The sequence below is a fragment of the Cyanistes caeruleus genome, chromosome 7 (genome assembly GCF_971803275.1).
Source record: "Cyanistes caeruleus chromosome 7, bCyaCae1.hap1.1, whole genome shotgun sequence".
Classification (NCBI taxonomy): domain Eukaryota; kingdom Metazoa; phylum Chordata; class Aves; order Passeriformes; family Paridae; genus Cyanistes; species Cyanistes caeruleus.
Window position 1 is genome coordinate 34412200 of NC_141707.1, and position 23144 is coordinate 34435343.

At 38.3% G+C, this 23144-nt stretch overlaps 1 protein-coding gene across 15 annotated transcripts in view; it reads right to left on the reverse strand.

Annotated features, from left to right (window-relative positions):
- The window catches only part of NCKAP5 (NCK associated protein 5), a 453280-nt gene that overhangs the window by 127304 nt on the left and 302832 nt on the right, over positions 1 to 23144 (reverse strand). For 10 of the 15 annotated variants that reach the window (XR_015289529.1, XR_015289528.1, XM_086898610.1 and 7 more), the window contains one exon: positions 1521 to 1611. Coding sequence is in view for 13 of the 15 variants with exons in the window: in XM_086898610.1 (XP_086754736.1) it covers positions 1521 to 1611 (91 nt within the window). In the remaining 2 variants the exon portion in view is untranslated. The remainder of the gene's footprint in view (positions 1 to 1520; positions 1612 to 23144) is intronic. The other 5 variants (XM_086898613.1, XM_086898608.1, XM_086898612.1 and 2 more) reach the window with 1 other exon arrangement.

A 23144-nucleotide genomic window follows, 5' to 3' on the forward strand; every position in this document is an offset into this window, starting at 1 on the left:
AAAACTACACAGAAATATACAAGCACTGAAATCTAATTACTACTTTATGTCCCCTCTAGAAAAGCAGCACACAAAATCTCAAATTTCAAAGACCACATAGCTAATTTTTTTTTCAGTTTAGTTCCCGAAAGAAAAACAAATCACCCCCAAACTCTCAGTTCTATGAAACAAAACTGCAGTATTTTTTTTTGCTTTTCCTCTTCAGAGTGGAAAAACAAAGAAGCTGAAGCCTAATTGTGGTACCACCTTACTGGGGTTTCCACAGTAAGGTAGCACAGAGAAAAGCACACAATAAAATCATTCCAGATGTCTATTATGACCACACAGACAAGAAATCCAACTTAAGGAGAGACTGACATCAAGGCCAGTTCAGAACAACCACTCTATGGTGGCAGGATATATGGATTTAAACCCTGAAATAACAGAAGGGAACTGAGTTTCAATTTTGCACCCCAAAAAGATAGTGCATAAAATAGAGATGCCTTTGTCACCAGTTTCTAAAGAATTATGTTCTATTATAACTTCAACAAAAAATTTAATTTGTCCTGAAATTAAATTTTACAGGCTATCATTATAACAAGAAAATTTGATTATATTGAAGGTTAAACTATAAGATTCCTTTCTCTTCAACCAAGCTTAAAATGAAAATTTAATTACAGTGATAAATACTCTTTAATATACATTTTTGTTTAGTTATACTGCTGTGTTTTTGATCCATCAGCTGTAAGAATGAGCTAATATAACTAAAACTTTTGAAAAGTGTTTTATCTGATGGATCAATACCCAGTACAGACTTTAATATATTATTTCAGTATTTTATAAGAATGCTTATTCTGTTTAAAAAGATAACAGCACAGGACTGATTACAGTAAGTGATATTTTTAAGAATTCTTGTGCCTGACATTAGATTAACTGAGATGTATCTCATTCCTGTTTCCAGACTCTTAAATTAAAAGGTTTTTCCACTTTAGGTTCCCAGTTTCCAGGAAACATAAAACTCTTCTGTCTTCTAAACAGACCCAGTTCCCTTTAAACAAGCTCTAAAATCCCTCCTAAATTCTGAGACTCTCTCTACCCCTAGTGAGGATGATAAAATGCACCTGCCACAAGCAGGGATCCCCACACCCAATAAGAACATGAGTGATAAAATTATCCATCACAACCTGAAGGTCCAGTGGTCAAAACCAGCTATGTTTACTACAGATGCTGGAACATATGACTTAAAATATTAAGTGCTTTAATAAATTCTTCAAAACTAGTTTCTTTGTGCCTTGTGAACTATGAGGAGCAGCAACAGCAGATAACACAAGGGCAATAAAAGTGAAAAACCTTAAAATCTGCTGGGAGAACACCTGGGAAAATGAAGGTGGAACCTTCATTTAATTTCATTTAATTATGAAAGTATTCATAATTAATAAACAAATAGATGAAACAATGACAGATATATTTATCTCAGTAGGGTTATTTTTGCTTTAAAGAACTTTTCCATCTCAAAAAAACAGGTAATAAGTCACTAGTACCTGATATACCTTCATGATATTGACAGTTCCTTCTCCATGCTGGCCTGGGGATCCTTGGCTCTGTAGCAGATTTCTTACTGTCTCCTCCATTCTAGAAAATAAGAATATTTATGAAAGTCAACTGCATGGAAAAAATTTAAGAGTTGAATTCAGTGTTTTTGTTCTTTACAAGAGCCTAATGCATCCATGGCTACCAAGAAATTAATATTTAAAGACAATCCTAGTCTTATAATATTCTCATGCTCCATGTTATGAATAACACATTAAGGGCACTCTTTTATCTTTTGAATATGCTCAGTAATTAGTTGCATTGTTTAAAACCTATTGAAGCTCCTTACAAAAACTAAAACCAAATGTGTGCAAAAGACATCACCTTGTTAACAGTGTAAACAAGACCACCACGATAAGATTCCTGGCATTTAGGAACAGATTAAAAAGCTCACAGGCAGCTGTGTCCTGAGCCCATGGTGATTTGTGCAGGCTGTCCATGGCATTACTGGTGTTCACTCTCTGTGTTGTGGGTGCAGCCTGTGCCTTGGTTCATGGGGGCACAGCTGCTGAGCACATTCACCCTTCTCTGCCCTTTCAAACAGGTGTAAAAAACAAGTGCAGGCTCCAGTCTGGTACCACCATCTCAGGACAATGCAATCAAGTTCAACTCCACCAGTTAAAGGTGGAAGGTTTGCACTTTGTTTTAGAAGCTGTTAATAGACACCATCAAAGGTTGTCTTTGATCTACACACACTCATCAAGAATGTGAAACTGATAATAACACTAACCCTGCTGAATGGAGTCTGCCCAGAATAAGGAGTCCTGCTCCTTCCCACAACAAGAAAAAGGGAAGCCACCTATGGAACACTGGTCCCATTCAAGGTGGATCAGAAATTAAATCCCATGGGTTTAGGACATGTCACTGAGGCTGAAAACAAAGCCCTGGGAGTAGGGCTGGCTTCAGCTATGGGTAAGAGGAGGAAAAGGATCAAAAGCAGAGGAGCAGTGATGGACACAACAAACACATCAGGTTTCACAAGAAAAATTGGTGAGTGACAATTCCAGCCAAAGCTCCTCACTCTTCTCACTCCCCATGTCCTACACAGATTCTCACCCCTGTACAGCCTCTCCTTCAGCCGTGTTGCAACAGCTTTTCTTCCTTCTTTTCATATTTTTCATTCTTTTCCTTTCAAGCAGTCTCAGTCCCCTGAGATAGTTGGAAAAACAGCCCAGATGGAATAGGGACTGGAGAAGGGAAAACTGCTGTAACACAGGCATAAGGGTGATGCAAAAGCAGGAGAGAGAAAGGAATACCTTAAATCATAGTGCCAGATACACTGTATATTAAAACAGTGACCTTGAAGAATGTGCCTGTATTCCTGGGCATATCAGACCAGGAACTGCCTGCTGTTGTTTATTTCTACTGTGTTTAGAGAAACATGGCTTTTGTGTAGTACTCTTTCCAAATGAAATTGAGCAGAATTATTATTCACAGTCTATCTTTTTTATATTTGTTTATTTCTAAGGTAACAATCCAGCGAGACAGAAAATATTAGCTAACTGCTCTGGCCAAAGGCCAATAGCATTATCTTTTATACAAGCCTCATAGTCTTTCTGTTCTTTCAGTCTTATCAGAATGAATGGCATTGGCTAATTTAGCAACAATGTGATGTTATTCCAGGTTTTCTCCTTTGAAGTCAGCCCACTATGCCACTTTTCAAGAAGCTGACACTAGGTGTTCATTCTACTCAGATGAACACTGACATTCTACTTATTCCTGTGATGTTTTTTTTGTCATTGATGTGCAGACTTCTACACTGCCAGAATGCCCACAGAATAGTTTGACCATCTGTTGACCAAATGTGCATAAAACCAAGCCAGCTCTAATCTCTAGTGCAGACAGTGGTGCAGTTTTTCAGTTGCAGATTGGAACCATTTCTGCTCATAGGCTGACCTTAATCAGATGCCTTTTACATGAAAGAACAAATCATTTTGGTTCACACCATAAATTCCTGTGCAGTCCTCACTGAAAGATTTAATTTCTTAACATGCCCACAGTTTCATTTTTCAATTAATGGTGTAATAACATTCTTAATTACTGTGTTTATCTATGCAAATGCAGTTCCAGTGCTAGTCCTCCACAACATTCTTCCAAATTAATAAACAAACAAAAATGGGAGAAAGAATAGATTCAACCAGCACTAAATCACTGTTTTTCAATTTAGACCTAAGAGTATTAATGAAAATAAAGTCTAGTTGTATATTACTATGATCACTTAAACCAGCTCAGGAAAATTATGAATTCTTAAATTCAGTAAGTCCTTTAATCTTCAGTCAAACTCAGATAATCTATTTTGGGCCACAAGCCTTTCTTGTTGAGCAGCCTTACAGGGACAGGTGAGCACAAATCTTCTTGTGGCAATCACAAACACTTTCCATCAGCACCCAGACTTCTAAGCAATGGGGTAATTTTTGCAACATGACCAAGAGCTCATCACAATTGAGACTTCTGTGGTTTTGCTGTTTGCAGAAAAGTCTGTAAGAGCTGACAGCTACTGAGTTGAACCACAGACATAACAGACTTTGTGGTCACATCACTATCAAACCAGCCCTGCGAGGATCTTACAAGCTTTGGGTACCCATGGAATATCTGAAAAAGAAGAGAAAAGTAGGTTCTGACAAACAGGGAGGTGAATTATGCTCACAGTCAAATTCACTGCAAAGCTCTGATGGCAAGTGCTCTTGCAGTTTGTGAGCTGCTGCTTCTTCACTCACATCCCAGTTGTCCATTTTTAGGACCAAATATGGTACAGGAGGATAATCAAGACTCATTTCTTATGAGTGAGAGTTTTTGATGCATGAATTAATGGCACCTTAATTGAAAATCGATTGTTATCTTATGATCTATAAAACTCTCCACAGTGACAGCACATGCCAGAGCAATTTACTACAAATCCTATTTAAAGAATGAAAAAATAATGAAGCTTCTATAAATTTAGCTTGGGATCCCATGCTTTGCTCCCTGAACAAGGCCACCAAAGGGTATGAAAATTTTGGAAGTGAAGCAGAAAAATTATAAGCTTTATGAAAGGCTATTTCTACACATTGACCTATATTTTTTCCCCCTTCTGGTAACCACAAAAGGTTATCTGCTCGTGGTTTTGATTCTAATATCTCAACTGGACTCAATCCAACATCCAGCACTTCCAGATTATTTTTAGGAGAGTTATCCCCACACGTGTATTCTGCCTTCTTGCTGGACTGCTTTGCCAAGGATTCTCTGTATCTTATGTAACTAGCAAGCTGTTAAAATCTGAAAAATCAGTCTCTAAAGCTCATCACTTCTGAGTCTACATTCTTCAAGCACTATTTAAGAACATTTGTTTTCCCCTTTCTTTTGTATTTTATTTACTGTCTATTCATCTGAAGCATCTCGCATAGGGCTATTAAATCTTCTGTTATGTCTGTTATTTGAATGGAAAATTGTCATTTTCCTAAAACTCAAGTGTTCCTTTCAAATTCTATTTTTTAACAAATATGGTTGTTTTTTTTAGGGGAAAAATAAATGAAAACTATGTTCAACACAAGCTCCTTAAGTTTCCTGATAAAATGTCAGTTTAGTGTAGAGGAACAGATCTCCACCAGTCCTAACCTAAGGATAAATTTCTCCAAGTACAAAACAGAAGAAGAAATGAGGCATTCAGAAACCAGAATCTGTTCTTGATATATGAGAATTTAAGTAACATAAAATATTAATGCTACTGTGGAAAGCACTGTCAAGATTCCATCTGGAAGATATTTACAATTACAATCACAAGTGTTCAGGAGTGGCTCATCCAGAGAGGATTCCACAAAAGGGATTGCTCTGAAGCTGTTGAAATGACAGTCTGTGCCACAAGAAGAGATGAAACAACTTGCTAAACTCAAGAGACCAAGTGTTTAAGTGGCCAGGTATGACTTATATAAGAGAATCAGTGAGAAAAAGTAGTGTGAAAGAAAACTAAATCAACCTTAGGCAGATAATTGACAAAACAAGTTGTATTTCATGGTTAGAAATATATTTAGGCTGGAATTAGCATGCTTTTAATCATTGAAAAATGTACCCCAGCCTACAAGGGTAGAGTAACAGGATGAAAAATACAGTTTTAGGCCACAATCGATTCATTTACAAAATTAATTACACATCATGGTCAAGAGCTGAGGACTTGAATTCATGATCCATAGGTTCTTGCTGCTATTCCTCCTGAACCAAAATCATTCCTCCACTTAAAATATGCAATTTGTCCTGTGCTGTTGAGAGAATACCAGGAAATTAATCCAATTGCAATGGACAGTTATTTATTTTGGCTTTTTCCTGAGTTTGTTTCTGGGCAAGGGGGAGAGAGGAACCTTTGGAAAGGAGGAATCATCATTCCCTGCCCAGGGAGCAGTGCACAGCGCTCCTGTGTCCGAGGCTGAGGAGGAAGCTTCCTCTGTATTTTTGCTGGAGACTTGCTTTTAATGCTTCTCACTGTTGTGTTTTTGACAGATCTGCTGCCCCCCTCTCCTGCCTGGCCCTGCTGGTGCAACTCCCTGCAAGTGCCAGAGCACATTTCCAGCCAGCCCAAGCTGGGCAGACCCTGCTGAGGCTGCTGCATCAGGACTGGGCAATTAAGCTCCTAAATTTCCTACCAGTTTTCTCAGAAGCATCACTTTCACGGGCAGGCACGTCCTTTGTGCCATGCCACAGCAATATCATGGTCAGAAAACCTGCTTTGTGCCTCTCCCAGTTCTGCCATAAGTAAACACTCTCTCTGGCCCACGCTCTGCTCAGCCATGTCCCTGTCTGCAGTTCTCCCTCTGAGGGACAGGTAGCACGGAGCTGTTCAGCACTAGAAGGTAGATGACAGCTTCAACCCCTTCCCCCTTGACCTACTTCCTTCCAGAATTCCACAGGCTGGCAGCTACCTTTTGCTAGGTGCTATCACCTTCCCTTCTCATCATCCTCAAGCTGATGTGACATTGCTTGGTAGTTATTTCAAATGTATGCCACAAGAATTCCTTCAGCTTGATTCTGACTTAGTCTTACAGAGTTGTATCCAAAGGTTTCTACAGAATCCTACTGCAGCAGTTGAGCATTATATTTTAGCTTTTTCTTTCATGCAAGGTACAGGATAATTTTTTAGTCTTAGAGAAAAATATCAATAACAGATTTTTCTCTATCTTCAGCTTAAAGTTGTTACTTCAGTGTAGTTAAAATTCTCAGGAGGATATTTTTTTCCAGCTCTTATCTGTGAAAGAGTGAAGCTTCCTATCTCTCTCCTATTTAAGTCTCATGCCTTCTCTTTTTAGTTATAGATTTCCTGGAGATGTGGTCAGGGTTTTATCTCCTTGAGCTGTCTCAGCCCTTCCAACCACCTGACCACTGACAATGGAATGGGTTCCTGTGTGGTTTCTCAGCTCTTTCAGCTCCTCTTCACCTGTGAATCAGCTGCTATTTTCACCAGCTGGACTTTGGTTGTCTCTCCAGAGACTGCATTCTGTCTGGCCTTGTGACAGAGCTCTGTGCCTCTGTCCAAGCTTCCCAGCTCTCTCTCCAATCTCATAACACAACCAACCAAAGAGCTCTCAGATCCCAGATAAATCTGTTTCTGTACTTGTTAGTAATTCTGAACTTCAGGTTGGGGTTACCTGCACCTCGCCTCCCTCACCACTCCATTCAAAGCTTTGCAAGGATCAGGCTAAACAGGGAAAATACCAGAGTGACTTTACAAGATGTAACAGGAAAAAAAGAGCTCATCAACAGCAGTTCCTGCTCACTGCACCCTTGCAGGAATGTCTTTCCTTCTACCTGGTTTCAATTAAATTAGTGGCTGGCTGAGCTGCAGATGCTGCTTACTCCGCTCTGTCTCCAGGGATTCCCACTGGGAACAGAGGTGGCTGCCTGCCCTCCTCAGCTCTCCCCACATCTGCAGGCTCACCTCCAGACACTGCAGTGTGCCAGGAGCCTCCTGTGTGAGCCATGCTGCTCCCCAGGATGGAGTGGCCCCTCCTTCCTTCCCAGGGCTGTGTCCCCTGTGTCCCTCCTGAGGAGCCCTGCAGCCAGCTGTGAGCCCATGGCTTCAAGGGCGGGGGCCAGGGGACAGACACAGCCTTCTACAAAGGATTTAGATATTGGAAATGGATTAAAGAGAGAGAGAGAGAGAAGTGCAAATGGGTATGTGACAAAGAGAGAACTGACAGATGGGAAATGCTGGGGCTTTAAGCCCCAAGGGGTTTTCAGTTCTGCTCAGGATATAGCACTGGTACAAGCCTTATAGCAGTGAGCCGGGCAAAGCAGAATGCTCAATATCCCCATTTAATATTTCAGCTGGAAAATAAAGTAATAATATCCTTCATAACAGCAGCAGAAAGACATCACATATAATGTATAATTTATATTTATTCCTTCTGTTCATCAGCACAGGTGCTTATCAATCCAGAAATATCCAGGCAAACCCTTCTCCTGCAGCACCATCACTGTCCCTTCCTCACCACAGGCCCTGGGCAGTTCAGCCCTGTGGTGTTTGCTAGTGGCAAATCCAAACTGCACAAGCCATGCTCTTTTCACATATTCATATCAATCCCTCTTTCCAAAACACACTCAAAGCATATTTGACCTGAGGCCCAAAGGGCAGCTCTCTGAGGATGAGGAGCACCACAAGGACCTTGCACATGATGAAGGCAGCCAATGCACAGCCACGCTGGAGTGGAAGAGCCCTCAAGCTCCAGTCACATGAGTAGAGGAGGATCCTTCCCAAAGTGGACAGCTTAATCAGGTTCTCTGTCCCCCAGACCAAACCATCACTCCAAACTACACAGAACTGAAAGACTGAGCACAACTTTTACTTTATTGAACTGGCCACTGATCCCAGTGGAAATTTTCAAGGTATCCTTAAAATAACACGAGTGCTTTGAGCACCAGATAAGTAGGGTAGGATTTTGAAAGACCTCAGCGTTGGCACATCACTGCTCCCACACAAGTCTGAATTCTGTTATCACGCAATGGCAGGCCTGACATTTCTCTGAAACTGCTCTAACTACCATCTGAGCCAGGAAATGTTGGAAGTGTTTCCATTGTCTCTCTCAGTCATATGGATTTCACTCATCAAACTTCTATCTACAGCAAAAAGCTTCTGGACGGCAATAGAAATCAGTGGTAATGTTTATTTCTGTGTTGACAGATAGACAAATGCCATATGGACTGCATGGGTGTCTTCCATCACCAGCCCTGTATATGATTTTGTAAATTACAGGCATTACTTACATTTTGTAAGTTGGAAGAATAAAATCCAGTCCAAGACTAAGCCTCACAGAAAAGCTGCTCACCAGTGTTTGAAAGGATTTTTCAGCTGTAAGGACTGTCCCTCCTACAGTTCCCCAGTAATATATTTGGGACCTTAGGACAGGAGATATTTTCATTAACTATAAGTGGATAGAAGCAGGCACACACAGAAAGTTAATTATTGTGTCATCTTAAACATATGTTCATACTTTCAAACTATATTCATGCTGGAGGCACCAGAAATAGTCACAACTAAAAACTTCAGAAAAAATTACAGGCAACTCTATACAAACAGACTGCAAATATTTCCAACTTCAAATAATGGTGGGGGTTTACTTTTTAACTTTTTTTCTACATTTTAAACAAATATTTGTTTTTCCATATTTGCAAATGTTTAGCTGGATGGAAAGATATGCCCAGCAGTTCCTCCAAATACTCATATTTCATTTTGCATATCAGGACCCTGATGCAGACCAACCACTATTGTTTTAAGTTACAGAATTTAACAGCCATTCAAAAATAAAAAGCTCTCACTCAATTCTAAGTCACAGATTCAAGGTGGTACCAAGACTACCCTCACACAGCTGCAGAAATTTCTGTTATGTCACAGTACTATTTTTGAATTTAAGGGCTTTGAAAAACTAACTACCAATGGAGTCAATGGGATGCTAAATAATAAAAAAAAATAATAAAAAAGATAAATTCAAGAAACTGTTACTAGTTTGGTTCAATAATCTAAATTTTACATCAAAAAATCCAATTCACATGACAGTTCCAGCCCTTTCCTGACATTGTACAGCCAACTGCAAAGGCCCAAACTCCTGCAAATATAACTACACAAGACCCAGCTATGAGAGGAAACTTCCCACTTTGAACTTAGATTCCCCCAAAATAGGTCACCTCTGATGTTCACAAAGAACACCAAGAAACAGTGTTCTGGTTCCCAACCATGGCATTTTCTTAAAAGAACTTTTAAAGACAACAGGCTATCTTAATAAATATAAATTCTTTTGAAATTTTGGAATTCAGCCTTTCCAAATTTCAGCTCAAAAAGACTACAGTAAAGAAAGTAAAATATAGAGATTTTCACATCAGCTGTGACTTCCTGAAAATCTCTAAATATAAGATCAGCAAAGATGGATGAAATGTGTAGGAATACTCCAAGTGATAATTGTGTTGCAAATAATGATATGATATTTTAATTCCAAGATTCCATTAGATTAATTCCAATCTAAAATTTGTCTTCCCTTTCTTCTCCTCAGCAGAGAGTTTGCTCTGGATCTTCAAGTGCATTCCAAACAGAGTGTGTGAGGCAGCTCTGGGCTGATCAGCTGTGACTGCCTTCAGGAGCAGCTGATGCTCTGATGTCCCTCGTGCGTGACTGGGATCACCTCACATGACAAACCCTCCGCATTACACTCTCCAAATCACCAAGTTATGGAGTGAAAAATATATAAATAAAATGCTTTAAGAGTAGATCCAGACTGCCAGGACGGTGATTTCCAAATATCTTCTCCTGAGCATAAGGAATGCCTCCTTCCAGATAGGTGTCTTGCAGCACTGCATGGAACAGCAGGTTCCTATTCCAGCTCAGAGGGAGTTTATCCTTCTGCAGGACAGATGCAGGAAGCAGCAATATAGATCCACTACTAAAGAAACCTCAGATGTACAAATAATTCCTCTTGCAGTCTAATTTCCAGGTGCTTAGAAAACACCCACAAGAGCAGGTCACATCAGAGATGTCAGAACGAAAGCTTAGTGCCTTTAGATTGCCAAATCACAGCAGCAGAGCAAAACAGCCTAAACAAGTAATATATGGTCAGAATAATGGTCTCCAAGGGCTTAATTACCTGTGTCATTAGGTAGTGGTAGCCTCTCTAAAATTATATTGACAGCTTCTCTACAACCAAGCAGTTGATAATGAGGCAATAAAAATACATGACAGTACACACAGAAGAGTGCTGCAGCAGTGTCATAAACACTTTCATAAACACCATCAGCTTTGATACCAACAAACAATAGCTGCACTAAACTAATAGTGAACTGGTCACAAAAAAAAATCAAGGACATGTATTTTGTCATTAATAACTTTTCATGTTCTCCCTTTCTGTATGTGTGCAAGCTTGTCAAAAGCAAAAGGAGATAAGAAAAAGGAAAAAGAACAATGTCAAGGTGCAAATGAAATACAAGAGGAAAAAGTAACAGCTGCATTAAAAATAAAAAAAAAAAAAGAGAAAGAAAAAAAGAAAAGAAAAGAGAAGAGAAGAGAAGAGAAGAGAAGAGAAGAGAAGAGAAGAGAAGAGAAGAGAAGAGAAGAGAAGAGAAGAGAAGAGAAGAGAAGAGAAGAGAAGAGAAGAGAAGAGAAGAGAAGAGAAGAGAGAAAAGAAAAGAAAAGAAAAGAAAAGAAAAGAAAAGAAAAGAAAAGAAAAGAAAAGAAAAGAAAAGAAAAGAAAAGAAAAGAAAAGAAAAGAAAAGAAAAGAAAAGAAAAGAAAAGAAAAGAAAAGAAAAGAAAAGAAAAGAAAAATAAAGAAAAAGGCAGGGACAGTTTCATGCCTCTATGTTAAGAGCCATAAAGCACTTCAACATCTTTCCAAACACAGTATTCTGTCACAGCCACATCCATTGTATGATGGAACAACAGAAGTACACACCTTCAAAATGCCATATTTGACACTACTTCTCTTTAAATTGGATTATCCTGGAGATGAACAGAATAAATGCAGGGGAATGTTTCTTTATGTAGGATTTGCACTGAAATGCACAGAAATATTTGCTGTATGGATGTGCTTCCACTACTGCCTGCTCCCATTTGAAGAAAGAAAGGAGAGAATTGAGATGAAGAGAACAATACAAGACATGAGGATCAGAAATAAAAACACAGCATAAAAGATGTAAGAGAACTTGGAGGACAAAAAAAAAAAAAAAAAAAAAAAAGACATGAAAAAATTAAGCAAGAAGTAAGAAGACAAAAAAAGAAAAGTGTAACAAAAAAGTTAAATGTAAAGAGAGTGAAAGGATGTCTAGACATCTCTGAGTGCAAATGTTTAAGCATTTGTACTGTCTTGGTATTTCTTTTGAGAAACAGGAGAGCTATTAGCTGATCTTCCAACAGGAGATCATTTAAGAAGGGCTTAGAGAAGGATTTTCAGTCGGACTACAGCCGTAAGTGGAGAATCACAACATCACCCCCTCCTCCCAGTTCAAGCACTCATTCTTTAATCATTTATCTTCAGCTCAGCACGGGATCCATTTTCAAACAGCTCTGCAGGGTTTTAGCCACACGGCTCCCATTGTGTTTAATGGGAATCCTGTGGGCACAGCTCTCTACGAAGCTTTCAGAATGTACTCCAAAAATCTCTAAATAATGCACTAGTTGAACATTACCCTGTTTACTTCTCATAGGACATGACTATAATGAAACAGAGGTTAGGCCATTTGTAAAAGTAGTATTTATTGCAAAGCTCATTAATGTTTCCTATAGGGATTTTTTTTTCCCCCTGTAAAAATATTTTGCATAACTATTTAGGATTTTTTTCCATAATGTTTAAAGCAGAGAACAAAACCAGCTCACACCTCATTTTCTTCAGAAAGGAAGATCCAGCAGTTAGCACATCAGCCTAAGCTTCAAGAAGCCTTTTTTCAAGACTTCCCACTGTCATAGGATAACTCTGTGGCTTTGTTTCAGATTTTTCCTCTGAAAATAGAGTTAACAGTTTCTATTTCATAACAGCTTTATGTTGATTATAAATACCAGTGAAGCACTAATCAAAGATTCATCAGGCACAGGGAAAAAGCCTCCATATGAGTTCCCACTCTCCCTTCAAGAGGAAGGCTGTTTCCATGATCAGGTCTGACATAACTTGGGAGCTTTGAGAAATGCAAATCTTTGTCATCCAGCTCTATAAAGACAAGAGCTTCATTTCTGTGCTTTCACCTCTCACAAGCAGCATTCAGATCCATGAAGATACAACTTTAATCAACTTTCATGTACCCAAACAGCAGATCATATTCCATCATCCCCTGGAATAAAAACTATATTTGGGAGCAAAGAAAGTTTCAGGGACTTCCATCTCAGGGAATAGATCCTCAGCCTTTTGAACACGTGCTAAGTGCAACAGCTCTGCTGCAGAGGAATGGCCAATTCCTCACTAGGTAAAAGCTTAACCAAGGAACAGCAAACAGAGCATATTTAACACACATTTTACCTTCAGAAATTAACATTAGATGTAATGTTAACATCACTGGTTTACTACCAACTCCCACCTACCCCATGCAATTTGTGCTACCATGAAAATGCAAGATCACCTCAGGGATCACAAACATATTTATGTTAACACATGTTAAAATGTGTTATTATTTGTTAATTTATGTTAAAATGTTAAAAACGCATTTATGTTAAGATACCTGAAAATCTGGCTCAGCAAATAAAATTCTTATGTTGTGAACTAGATTTGCACTTTTTTCCTGGATATACAAGAACAGATACCAGATATGGCAGTCTACTATGAAAACCCCAAGAAATATCTGTAAAACAGGAAGTTCAGCATTCTGCAAGATTCTGAGTTTATGTCAGAGAAATTCAAAAAAATTAGATGACTCTAGAAACTTCTGTGTCTACCAGTGTCAAACCATACCAGCATGAATTATTGCAAAATTGCCTAACTTTAAGCACATGTCATTCCACTGAACTCAACAGTTCATTTCATAGAGTCAGAACTTCAGTGAACAGACAGGCTGTATTTTAGCTATTCTGGTGGAAAAAAAAGCCTCACAAGCCTGCCTTGCTAAGAAATGATTTAGTGGTTCTCCTGAGACATTATTTTTCCCCTCTAAGCAAGAATCAACACAAAGAAAAAGATCCCTTTGAGTCTTCAATTAAATTTTATAACAAGTTGAAAGAAAACTATCATTATTATAACACACCATTACCATGCTGGAGACTGATTTCTGGCAAACCAATTTAGATACCTATGTCCTGGAGAGGAAAAGGGCAAACACAACAAAAAAAGTCACAGTGATACAGGAAAGAGAGGCTGAGCTGGACATGCTGGGAATGAATATCAAGCACCAAACAGCAGCACCTCACAGTGCCAAAGCTTTAAATATTCCATTTGTTCTTCAGAAGGGAAGGACCATTTCCCTTCATCATGAGCAAAAATGTCACATGGGGCAGGACCTCTTGTCCTGGGAATTCCCATAATGTGAGAAGAAGTTTTGTCAGGTCCTTTTATATCCATTGCTGGGCACGTGAAAACGCTGGACTCTCAGGCAGTTACACAAAAGCAATACAACCTGTGGCCACAGGAGACATCTCAGATTCCTGCTTGCTCTGTTAATTTAAGCTCTCTTTTATGACACAATTATAAGAATTCACTCAGGTTTCAACATTCTGTAGTTATAAGGAAAACATAGATTTTTATGACAGACATGACCTGGAGAGGCCAAGGTGGGCAGAGAGGGCAGGGTGGGCTGGGACAGACAGAAACCAGGGTGGGTCAGACCTGCCCAGGGGGGCTGCACTCTGGGAAACACAGATCTTGCCAGCCTACATGGCTTTAGATAGATGTCAGCCAAAAGGAGAATAAAACAATGAAAGAATAAAGGGCAAAAATCCTGTTCCTGTGAAAAGTCACATCCAGACCAGTGGTTGTAGAGTGGGTCTGTCTGCCAGCTGTACTCACAGCAGAGAAAAGCCTACCTGACACAAATGTCATCTTGCAGAACATCCAATGCTGGCATTGAGTGTAAAATTAAACTAAAATGAAACTGAATTTCTTTAAATCACCATGTTCACTTTATTCTTAAAATAACTGCTGCAGCAGCAATTTGTGATTAATCCATATTTGTCTGTTCTATTTTTTCTGCTCATATTTGTCTGTATTAGTGTGTTCTAAACAGCATTTTTAAGATTCTTATAAAATAAGGATGCTGACAATCTTTTTATTAGCACAGTATTTTTGTACCTTTGTTAAGCTCATTGCTAATGATTCACTTCAAAGTGATTTCAGAATACTACAGTAAAGTGTAATAGATTTCCTTAATCTTCATGATCTCAAACCTTAATTCACTGCTGAAGCTACTAAACACATAGGATGTTCTGAGAAATTGCTTGGCTGCAAATGTCATAAACTAAACCTGCTAAAGAAACAAACTTACTGTTTGGAAATGTAAAAATTATATATCCAACAATGTTTGGAATTGCTGCAGGAATATGGTAAATCAACAAAGGCCACATCCTTCTTCACACAGGCTTTTTTGTGTTGATATTTACACTGACGCATCTCCAAATGAAAAACAGTCTTATGGGAGGAGGAGAGACAAATCCTTCAACTGGTGGGGTGATGACTTCCACTCCTAACACTGACTCCTAACACTGCTTGTTAAAGGCAAATCTTTTAGAATTTGAGCAAATACATCTTGATTTTAGTAGATTATATCCACAACTCTTGGAACAAGTGGAAAGCTTCTGGATTTTTAATTTTTTTGGGAACAAGTCTTTCAGCCTCTCACTGATGAAAAATTAAAGCAAGAGAAAAAAGCTATTGTTAGCTTAAAACATAAGAAATCAACTTATTTTACTATTGAGTATTATTTATTATTTATCAGAGGCTGCTGTTGTCTAGAGAGCTGTTTCAAGCACCTGCTTACAAACATAATCAAAATGCATACAAACTGGAGGCATTTAAATGTTAGCATTAAGGGCTGAAAAATGGTTAATAGACCTAAAAGATTGTGTATTAACAGTAATCTGAAGGGAGAATGTACCTCCAGCACAAACATGCCTTTAATAAACAACAGTTTTAAACTGTGAATATAAAAATCCTGTTTTCCTGTATTCTGCAGAATATCTGACAGTATTAAAGCCTTAATGCTGGACAACCAAAAAAAATAACAAAATTACATCCAAAATAATTTGGCACTCCCTGCATTCTGTGTTTTGTCCTAAAACTTTCTCATTTTTTGGTAAAAATAAAAGGCACAGGAAGAGTGGGTAACTTGCCTAGACCCAGTCAGCCAGAGGGGCTCAAACTTCCTTCCAGATTTCAGTGAAAGGAATACCTGTTAATATTAAGTTAATAATTAATAATTTATTAAATTATTATTATTAATAATAATAATTTAGTTATAATTTAGTCAGAACAAAACCAAGCACCTCAGTTTTGTCCTTTGTTACCAAACCACAGCAAGTATACTCTGCCTCCTACTTTCTTCAGTAGTGTAAAGGCATTGTTTTACATCTTAGTCCCTTATTTAGACACAGCACAAACTCCCTGGTTGGGTTTAAACTTTGCTCTGCAATCCCATTATTTAAAATACAATTATTCTCCAATAAATTAATACAGAATCACCATCTATGGGAGGAAAAAAGCATCATCTGCTTCTGAACTGGGCTTTGAAAACTTATAGTCAGCATGGATCCAAGATAATTAATATTTTATGTTGCAATATGATGGGTTCAAAATATTTGTGGTTTAAATATATGAAAAAAAATTCACTTTTTAACAATCATAAAGATATTTCATTTGGCAGCAGAAATAAGCAGGTTACCTTCAGAGTTCAAACATACATATGGGAATCCATATATAAAACCTGTTTGAAAAAATATTATTATCCATTCTATAGGAATGCCTAATAACATATAAATGTGAATATATTATAAATGTGCAAGTCTGATTTGAAAGAAAAAAAAATCTTAAAATTGCAATCTAGTCAAGTTATTGAAGTTGAACTTAAACTTTGCCAGAGGACAGCCAGTTCCAACTGTTAATTATTTTAAAAATACCATGGGAAAAAATTTATCAATGTCTATTTTTTAACTCATGTTTACTTTGGGATGAAAAATTTTGCTTGAGGTTTTCAAGCCATGCAGACTGCACAGATTATACTGAATTACACTCATGCTTTATTAAAACTCTCAAGTATATATACTAATGAATGTCATCTCATATAAAATTTATATATTTCTGCCCACACATTGCATAAAATTGAGATAAAATGCCAAATACATAAACGAACGAGAGCTAAAGTTTTATGAACTACAAACACAAGGTCAGTAGTGCTTCAGTGCTGCAAGATGAATTTGACATCTGGACAGCACTGTGAATCACAACCAGAACTGCAATGGCCAGGGAATATAAACTGCCTATTAAAAAAATAAACAAAAAATACAGCAAATCACTCTTGCATGGACTTCTCAAAACACTGTACCACCAGAAGCAAATGCTTCTTTCAGCTACAGCTGAAACTGTTCCATCCTCCAAAGAATCATGAAATCCTCCTCTGAGCCAAGGCCTTTCAATAGGATTTTCAATCCCATTTGCATACAGACTTTCTATATGACCTAATAATATAAATAAGTAAGAATTCACCCAGTGGTGTCTATTTCTGTCACTTTTATTTTTCTTTCAGCAGGTACCTGTGCTCAGCAGCATAAGATGACATGCCCTCCTATGGCAGTATAAAATAATTCCATCATTCATGGCATATATCAAAACTGACAGAAAAACTCATCCAGAAAAAAAAAAAATTACTTTAAAAGAAAATTTATTTAATTCCACTAAATATATTTAATTTTTTGTTTGACTTCTTTTGGTGAGAATGTCTGCATTTAGGTCTTTGCATTTCATCATGCAACAAGAATAACAGATAGAGAAGGCCACTCATTAGTGTTTTCAATATAATTGATTAATTATATTAATTAAGGCTACCTCCTAGAATACAAGTCTTAGAAAAGCTCAGATCAGGTCCCTGACTTTCTTCAATGGTAAAAAGTTCAAAGCTAGACCTGGAGGATTGAATAGGTCCAGTTTGGTGGCAAGAGAGCAGAATCAGGAAATGGTGGTTTGTGCTTTAATTTTGTTTTGTTTTTTTAAAGAATCTTTTCACTTTACTTTTGCTACTATCAAGTTTCATTGTCATTTTCTTTGAATGTTATTTACACCACAAACCTGTGGCTCCAGGGCTTTCTCCCTGGTGTCCTATTTTTAAATCTCTGCAGAAGCTCAGACCCTGTGCTAGGTTATGTCCAGTGCTGATGCTGCCACAGACATGATAGGCAGATTTCATTTACTCAAATCCAGAGGCAGCCCAAATTTTCACGTGAACTTAATATTCAATTAAAGGAAAAAACAGCAAAGAAGGAATTGCCACAAATATAATTAAAAAAAATTCTGCTGGACAGTTTTCCTTAAATATTTTGGCTGCTTTTATTTCTGAAGTTCAGAAAAATGGTATTTCAGAGAATTAACATTACTTTTATAAGAACTTATGGCTGCACTTTCTTTTTATCTGAGTTACTAGCTGAGTCTATTCACCACTATAAAAAGCAAGACTGGGGAACTTAATGTCATGTTCTTCTAACTTTAGAACCAGATAATGCACACATATGTTACTTAGGAAGACTTAATAAAAATCTGTTAATAGTCTTCAATAACATTTTCTCCAGGAAATGCTCTGATGGTCTATTCTGCATTATCCTAAAGTTAAACTTGGATTATCACTTTGTCATCATTGTATTATTATGGGGACAGTTCAACGATCAGTGGAGTACAAATCTTCAAAGTTTACACATTCACACCAATTCAATCAACAGCTCACACCAGTTTAACAGTAATTTACAACTTTTTAAACCAAGAGTTTTCTTTAACCTCTGACTTATTTTATTCCATCATTCCATCTGAACAGAAATCTGCAGATATTACCCATAAAGGAGCACTTCAGGGGTGATGACCAATGCAAAAACACACTAAGAGGGTAATTCCTTTCCTTTGTTCAGCTTTCACTTTTATAAGCAAATACTGATTTTTTGAATGGTAAGAAATAAAAAACCCTGAAAATGTTTAGGATGTCAAATGCAAGAGGAAAAAAGTCCTGATTTTAGTCCGTCCCCAGTCTGCAGTCACAGGTTGAAACACAACCTTTCCCTGACCCACTGTACACAAACACCTCAGAAAAGGATAAAAGGGATCTGGAATTCAGTGGATACCACTAAAAACTATGATAAAAGATGACATAAGCACCCCAGAAATAATTCCAATTCCATTAATTTTCCAAAACTCACAATTAACAGAGATGTAACAACCACAAACTGCAAGGAGGTCTAAAATTACTGAAACTTTTCCTATCTGTCCTCCTCGTGGGGAATATAATCAAATAAATTCAGTTGTAATTACATAGGGCTCATATTCAATTTAATTCAATTATTTGGAACGTGTGCACACTGCAGGACAGCCTCATTAAGATGGCTCAGCGGTTTGTTTTCAAATGGGACTGGTAAGACAACATTTACAATGAGCCATCACAAAGGCTGCCCATCCACTCTAATGGTTCAGAATAATCAGTTATTACAGCCAATTCAAAACAGTGCAGAACAATGAATAAAACTCTTCTGCAGTTGTATGTCAGGAAGATCTGAACTTCCAAGCAAGAGAAAGACACCGCTGGAAATTTTTGTTTCCTTTCCTGCCTCCTACCTGACATTCAGAATAGGATATTGCCTTGTGGAGGTGCTATCCCCACTGTTTCTCTCAAAAAACACAAATTTTAAGTTCTCTGGATTGCTACAAGAAGCAGAATACTGCAGTAAAGAAGAAAAACATGTTTTGATCTCAACACCAACAGCTTGACTTTGGTATACTGCCTATCTGCAGTACATTAAACAGCAATGTCTTTTCTATTTTCCCCTAAGCAAGTGTATGATCAGACGTTGTTCACAACAAAATTCTTCTTCTTCTTCTTCTTCCCTTCCACATCTTCCTCTCCCCATCCAAAACACTCTCTTTCTCTCTTTTGGTAATTCCTGTAACACAGGAACAAGCTGCTACAGAATAAACAGCAAGTGTTTGTGACACGCTAATATGATTAAGGAAAATTTTTCAGCACTTAAAATAGATTTTTTCATTTAATCTTGGTGCCTGAAGAGGCAAAATATTCTTCTTTTTCCACTACTAGGGATATTTTTGTAACATCACAATCATTATCATATTAAATCTGCTGGTTCAATGACAATTGTAATAAGACCTGAGGCACGAACAGGAGCCCATTGTACAAAAGCATGTCTGTGAAGTCAGACACAGCTAAATCCTGGGGTTCAGTGGCAGGTCAGTACAGAGCTCTTTCCAGTCCAAGGAAACGCTTGAAAAAGAAATCAGCAATGTCTGAAAACCTTGTTTTTAATCCTTATTTAAAACATACTGGTAGTAACCCCAACTTTTTAATGGGATCCCTCTCTCAGAGGCATCCCCAACAGCACTCCCCACGTGTTGTGCTTCCCTAAATTAGTTGCAACAGACATGTCCCAAAAAAATTATTCATGTATTCATTTATTCAACTATATGGAAATTAAAAAAAACAAAAACAAAAACCAAAGAAACACATTTTATTTTCAGACTAATATTCACATAGCAGCAAGACAAAACTATCCCAGAATACTTCACTGTTTTTAGTTGGTCACCAGCCCCTCCAAATCATCAATATCCACATGCTGAATAACCCAGTTCCTAGATCTCAATTTGGCCAGCTCTTGTCTGGAAGTTCTCAGCTCATTCCCCTTATCCTTAAATTTTCACTTTTTATTAGTTGAGTCATTGGCTGGGAGCCATTACTGAAGTTTTATTTTTGCCATTTCCTGTGAAAGTAGCAGGGAGGCATTTAGTTTCCACAAGAGTGGAAAAGACACTGAGAGCAGGCGAGGAAACTCTGGGGGTCTGACTGAGCTCAGTGGGACACAACCAGACTGAGGCTGATGGGTGGTGTAACCTTACTGCCATGGCAAGTATCATGCAACAGCAATAACTTCTTTTTAAAAGAGGAAAGTGATATGAGTTTATGTCTTTCTAGTTACAAGAATCAAAAAGAAAGTATTTTAGAAAGGCAACATAGTTACAGCAGTTTCTCCACTGCTTATGGGCAGAAATTCAGACGTTGCATCTTCCCCAATGACATGGGGAGTTATGAGGACCAGTAACAGGCCACAAATTCAAAAAATTTTCCCACATCTGCATCACTGCTACACATGAAAATTTTGTAATTCCTTTAGAAAGCAACACACTATAAAGTAGAAACACAACAGCTTTACTTTTCATCAATGGCTAAGTGTGCCCAAGTAATGTTTTTGTGAAGCTCTAACATTACCCCCTGTAACAAACAGTGAGAAAATAAGATGTTAACCAGGCTACTGCCCAAGAATACTGTACCACACATAGTTAATAAAGTTCAGTGGTTGAGCAGGAACACTTATCCCCTCACTGCACCTATCATCTCCTGTTACTATTCATGCCATTACTTAGCTGTAGGTCACTCAAATTCATTTTCCCAGGGTAATATTATAACCTTGAAGGTATTTGAAGCAGACATAATAAAACAAAAAGGTTAATTGTGCATTCTGTCAGGACCATGTGGCATCAGGCCACGACCATCAATTGCTTGGTAAATCTTATCTCAGTTTTCTTTGCTATTTTAACTCTCCCTGGCTGAATGATAATTTTTCATTGTTTAAGCTGCCTAGGTTTCAAAATAAAGTTTCAGGTTCTTTTGCTCATATCTTGGTTTAACATTATAAAGCCCTAATTTTGGTAATGCTTTGTATACTCTTACAGATTACTCATTTCCTAATAATTTAATACTATTTGCTTTTGTAGTTGAAGTGTATTATGAGACTAGTCTCCCATAGTACATGGCTACAACTGAATTCATAAACCATTTTAATAAGCCATAATAATATGAACCTAGAAAATGGTATTCCCTGCTATCAGCAGTCATGACAGAATGAGGCTTATACACAATATACAGGAGGCTGGGACACTGTAGCAATTTTATTTTGTTTTACTGTTTTGGCCAAATTCAGCTCAAAGAGGGAAAAGTTCAGCCATGGCAAGGACAATTTAGAACTTCATCAGTAGGATCATTGTGATGATCTGTGTGAGTTGGACTAATAAGAGAGCTTGTGCACCTGAGACAGAGCTGAGTGTGATTTTAGGAGGGAGGAGAGCAGTATACAGAATACAACTATCACCTCTGCCAGGGACTGGAAGTGTCTTAAATCGTGGTCACATCAACCATATGATATGGGCAGAGAAAGGTGATGTTGACCTCTTGCACTGCAGCTCTGTAGCTGGAATTTATATTGAACTACAGGCCATGGCCACTGTGAGGAACAAGAGGGCTCTCAAAATTACCAGTTCCAGGAGAGACATGGGGCAGCTGTTTTCCAGTGACTGCACAGCTACATGGACCCATGCAAAAGGAACTAATAGAAGGACACCAGCTTTAAGGGAAAGGAGAATATTCCCATGAGGAGGCTGTTCATGTGCCAGGAGGGGGACACCCTCCTGAAGGACAGCAGAGCAGCCAGACACCCTCACCCTAAGCCTTGTGCAGATACTGAGTCTTCCAGTTGTGACTCAGCCGCTGCTTTCACTGACTGGTCAGAAGAGAGGGTCCCTACACCATCATTTCTTCTTCCAAACAGTTAAAAGACAAATTCTGAGCCGTGGCACTCGCTTACACACATGAGCTCTGTGGAGTGACACAGTCTGACCCTCTGCTCTGGCTGCTTTCTCACTCAGCATGAGGACCTTTTTACTCACCCTTCAAAAGCACCCTTCTCATAGTGGGAACTTGTGCACCCTATTTTGGGGGTTTTGTTCCCTCTGAAGGTATATTTTGATTTCACTTGAAATTCCTTTACTTTTTTTATATTAAATTCTAACTATACAACAGACCTACAAAGCCCAGAAAAAGTGGGACTAATTTATGCCCGTGTTCCTTAAGGACAGCAAATGCTTTCTTCCTCTGTTTAATATGATCCAGTGCATGTAGGAGCAGCCAGGCAACGATATTAATATTATCACTCTGTTCCAGTAATTAATAGCAACTCCCCCACAGCTCTGATAAGCTGGGAAACACATTTCATTTCTTTTCCTTTGCTGCTCATGAAATACAAATGGAAGAGGACAGGACTCCTGCAGTGACCTTGTATTAGGACTGCAACTCCTTCAGACTGACCCAGGGACGGCATGGAGCCATTACGAGTTCCCAGCAGTAAATGGGATGGGACACCTACTAAAAATTTAGAGAGCATGCAGCCCAATGAGGCATTTCCAGTCTATCACAACACATTATTAATGCAAATTACGGCACGAAAGATGCTAATGTTCTTCAGAGAGCAGGCAAAAAAAACCCGATCAGTTCTGGAGATAAGGCTTGTCTTAGTTACCAGTTTCCATGCCCAAGCACACACTGAACTGTTGAAATTTTGCAACCTGTTTCAGAGGTTCCCAGAGCTGTTAACATGGAAAACTAGGCACAACCTTCTATCTCCAGAAGAAGA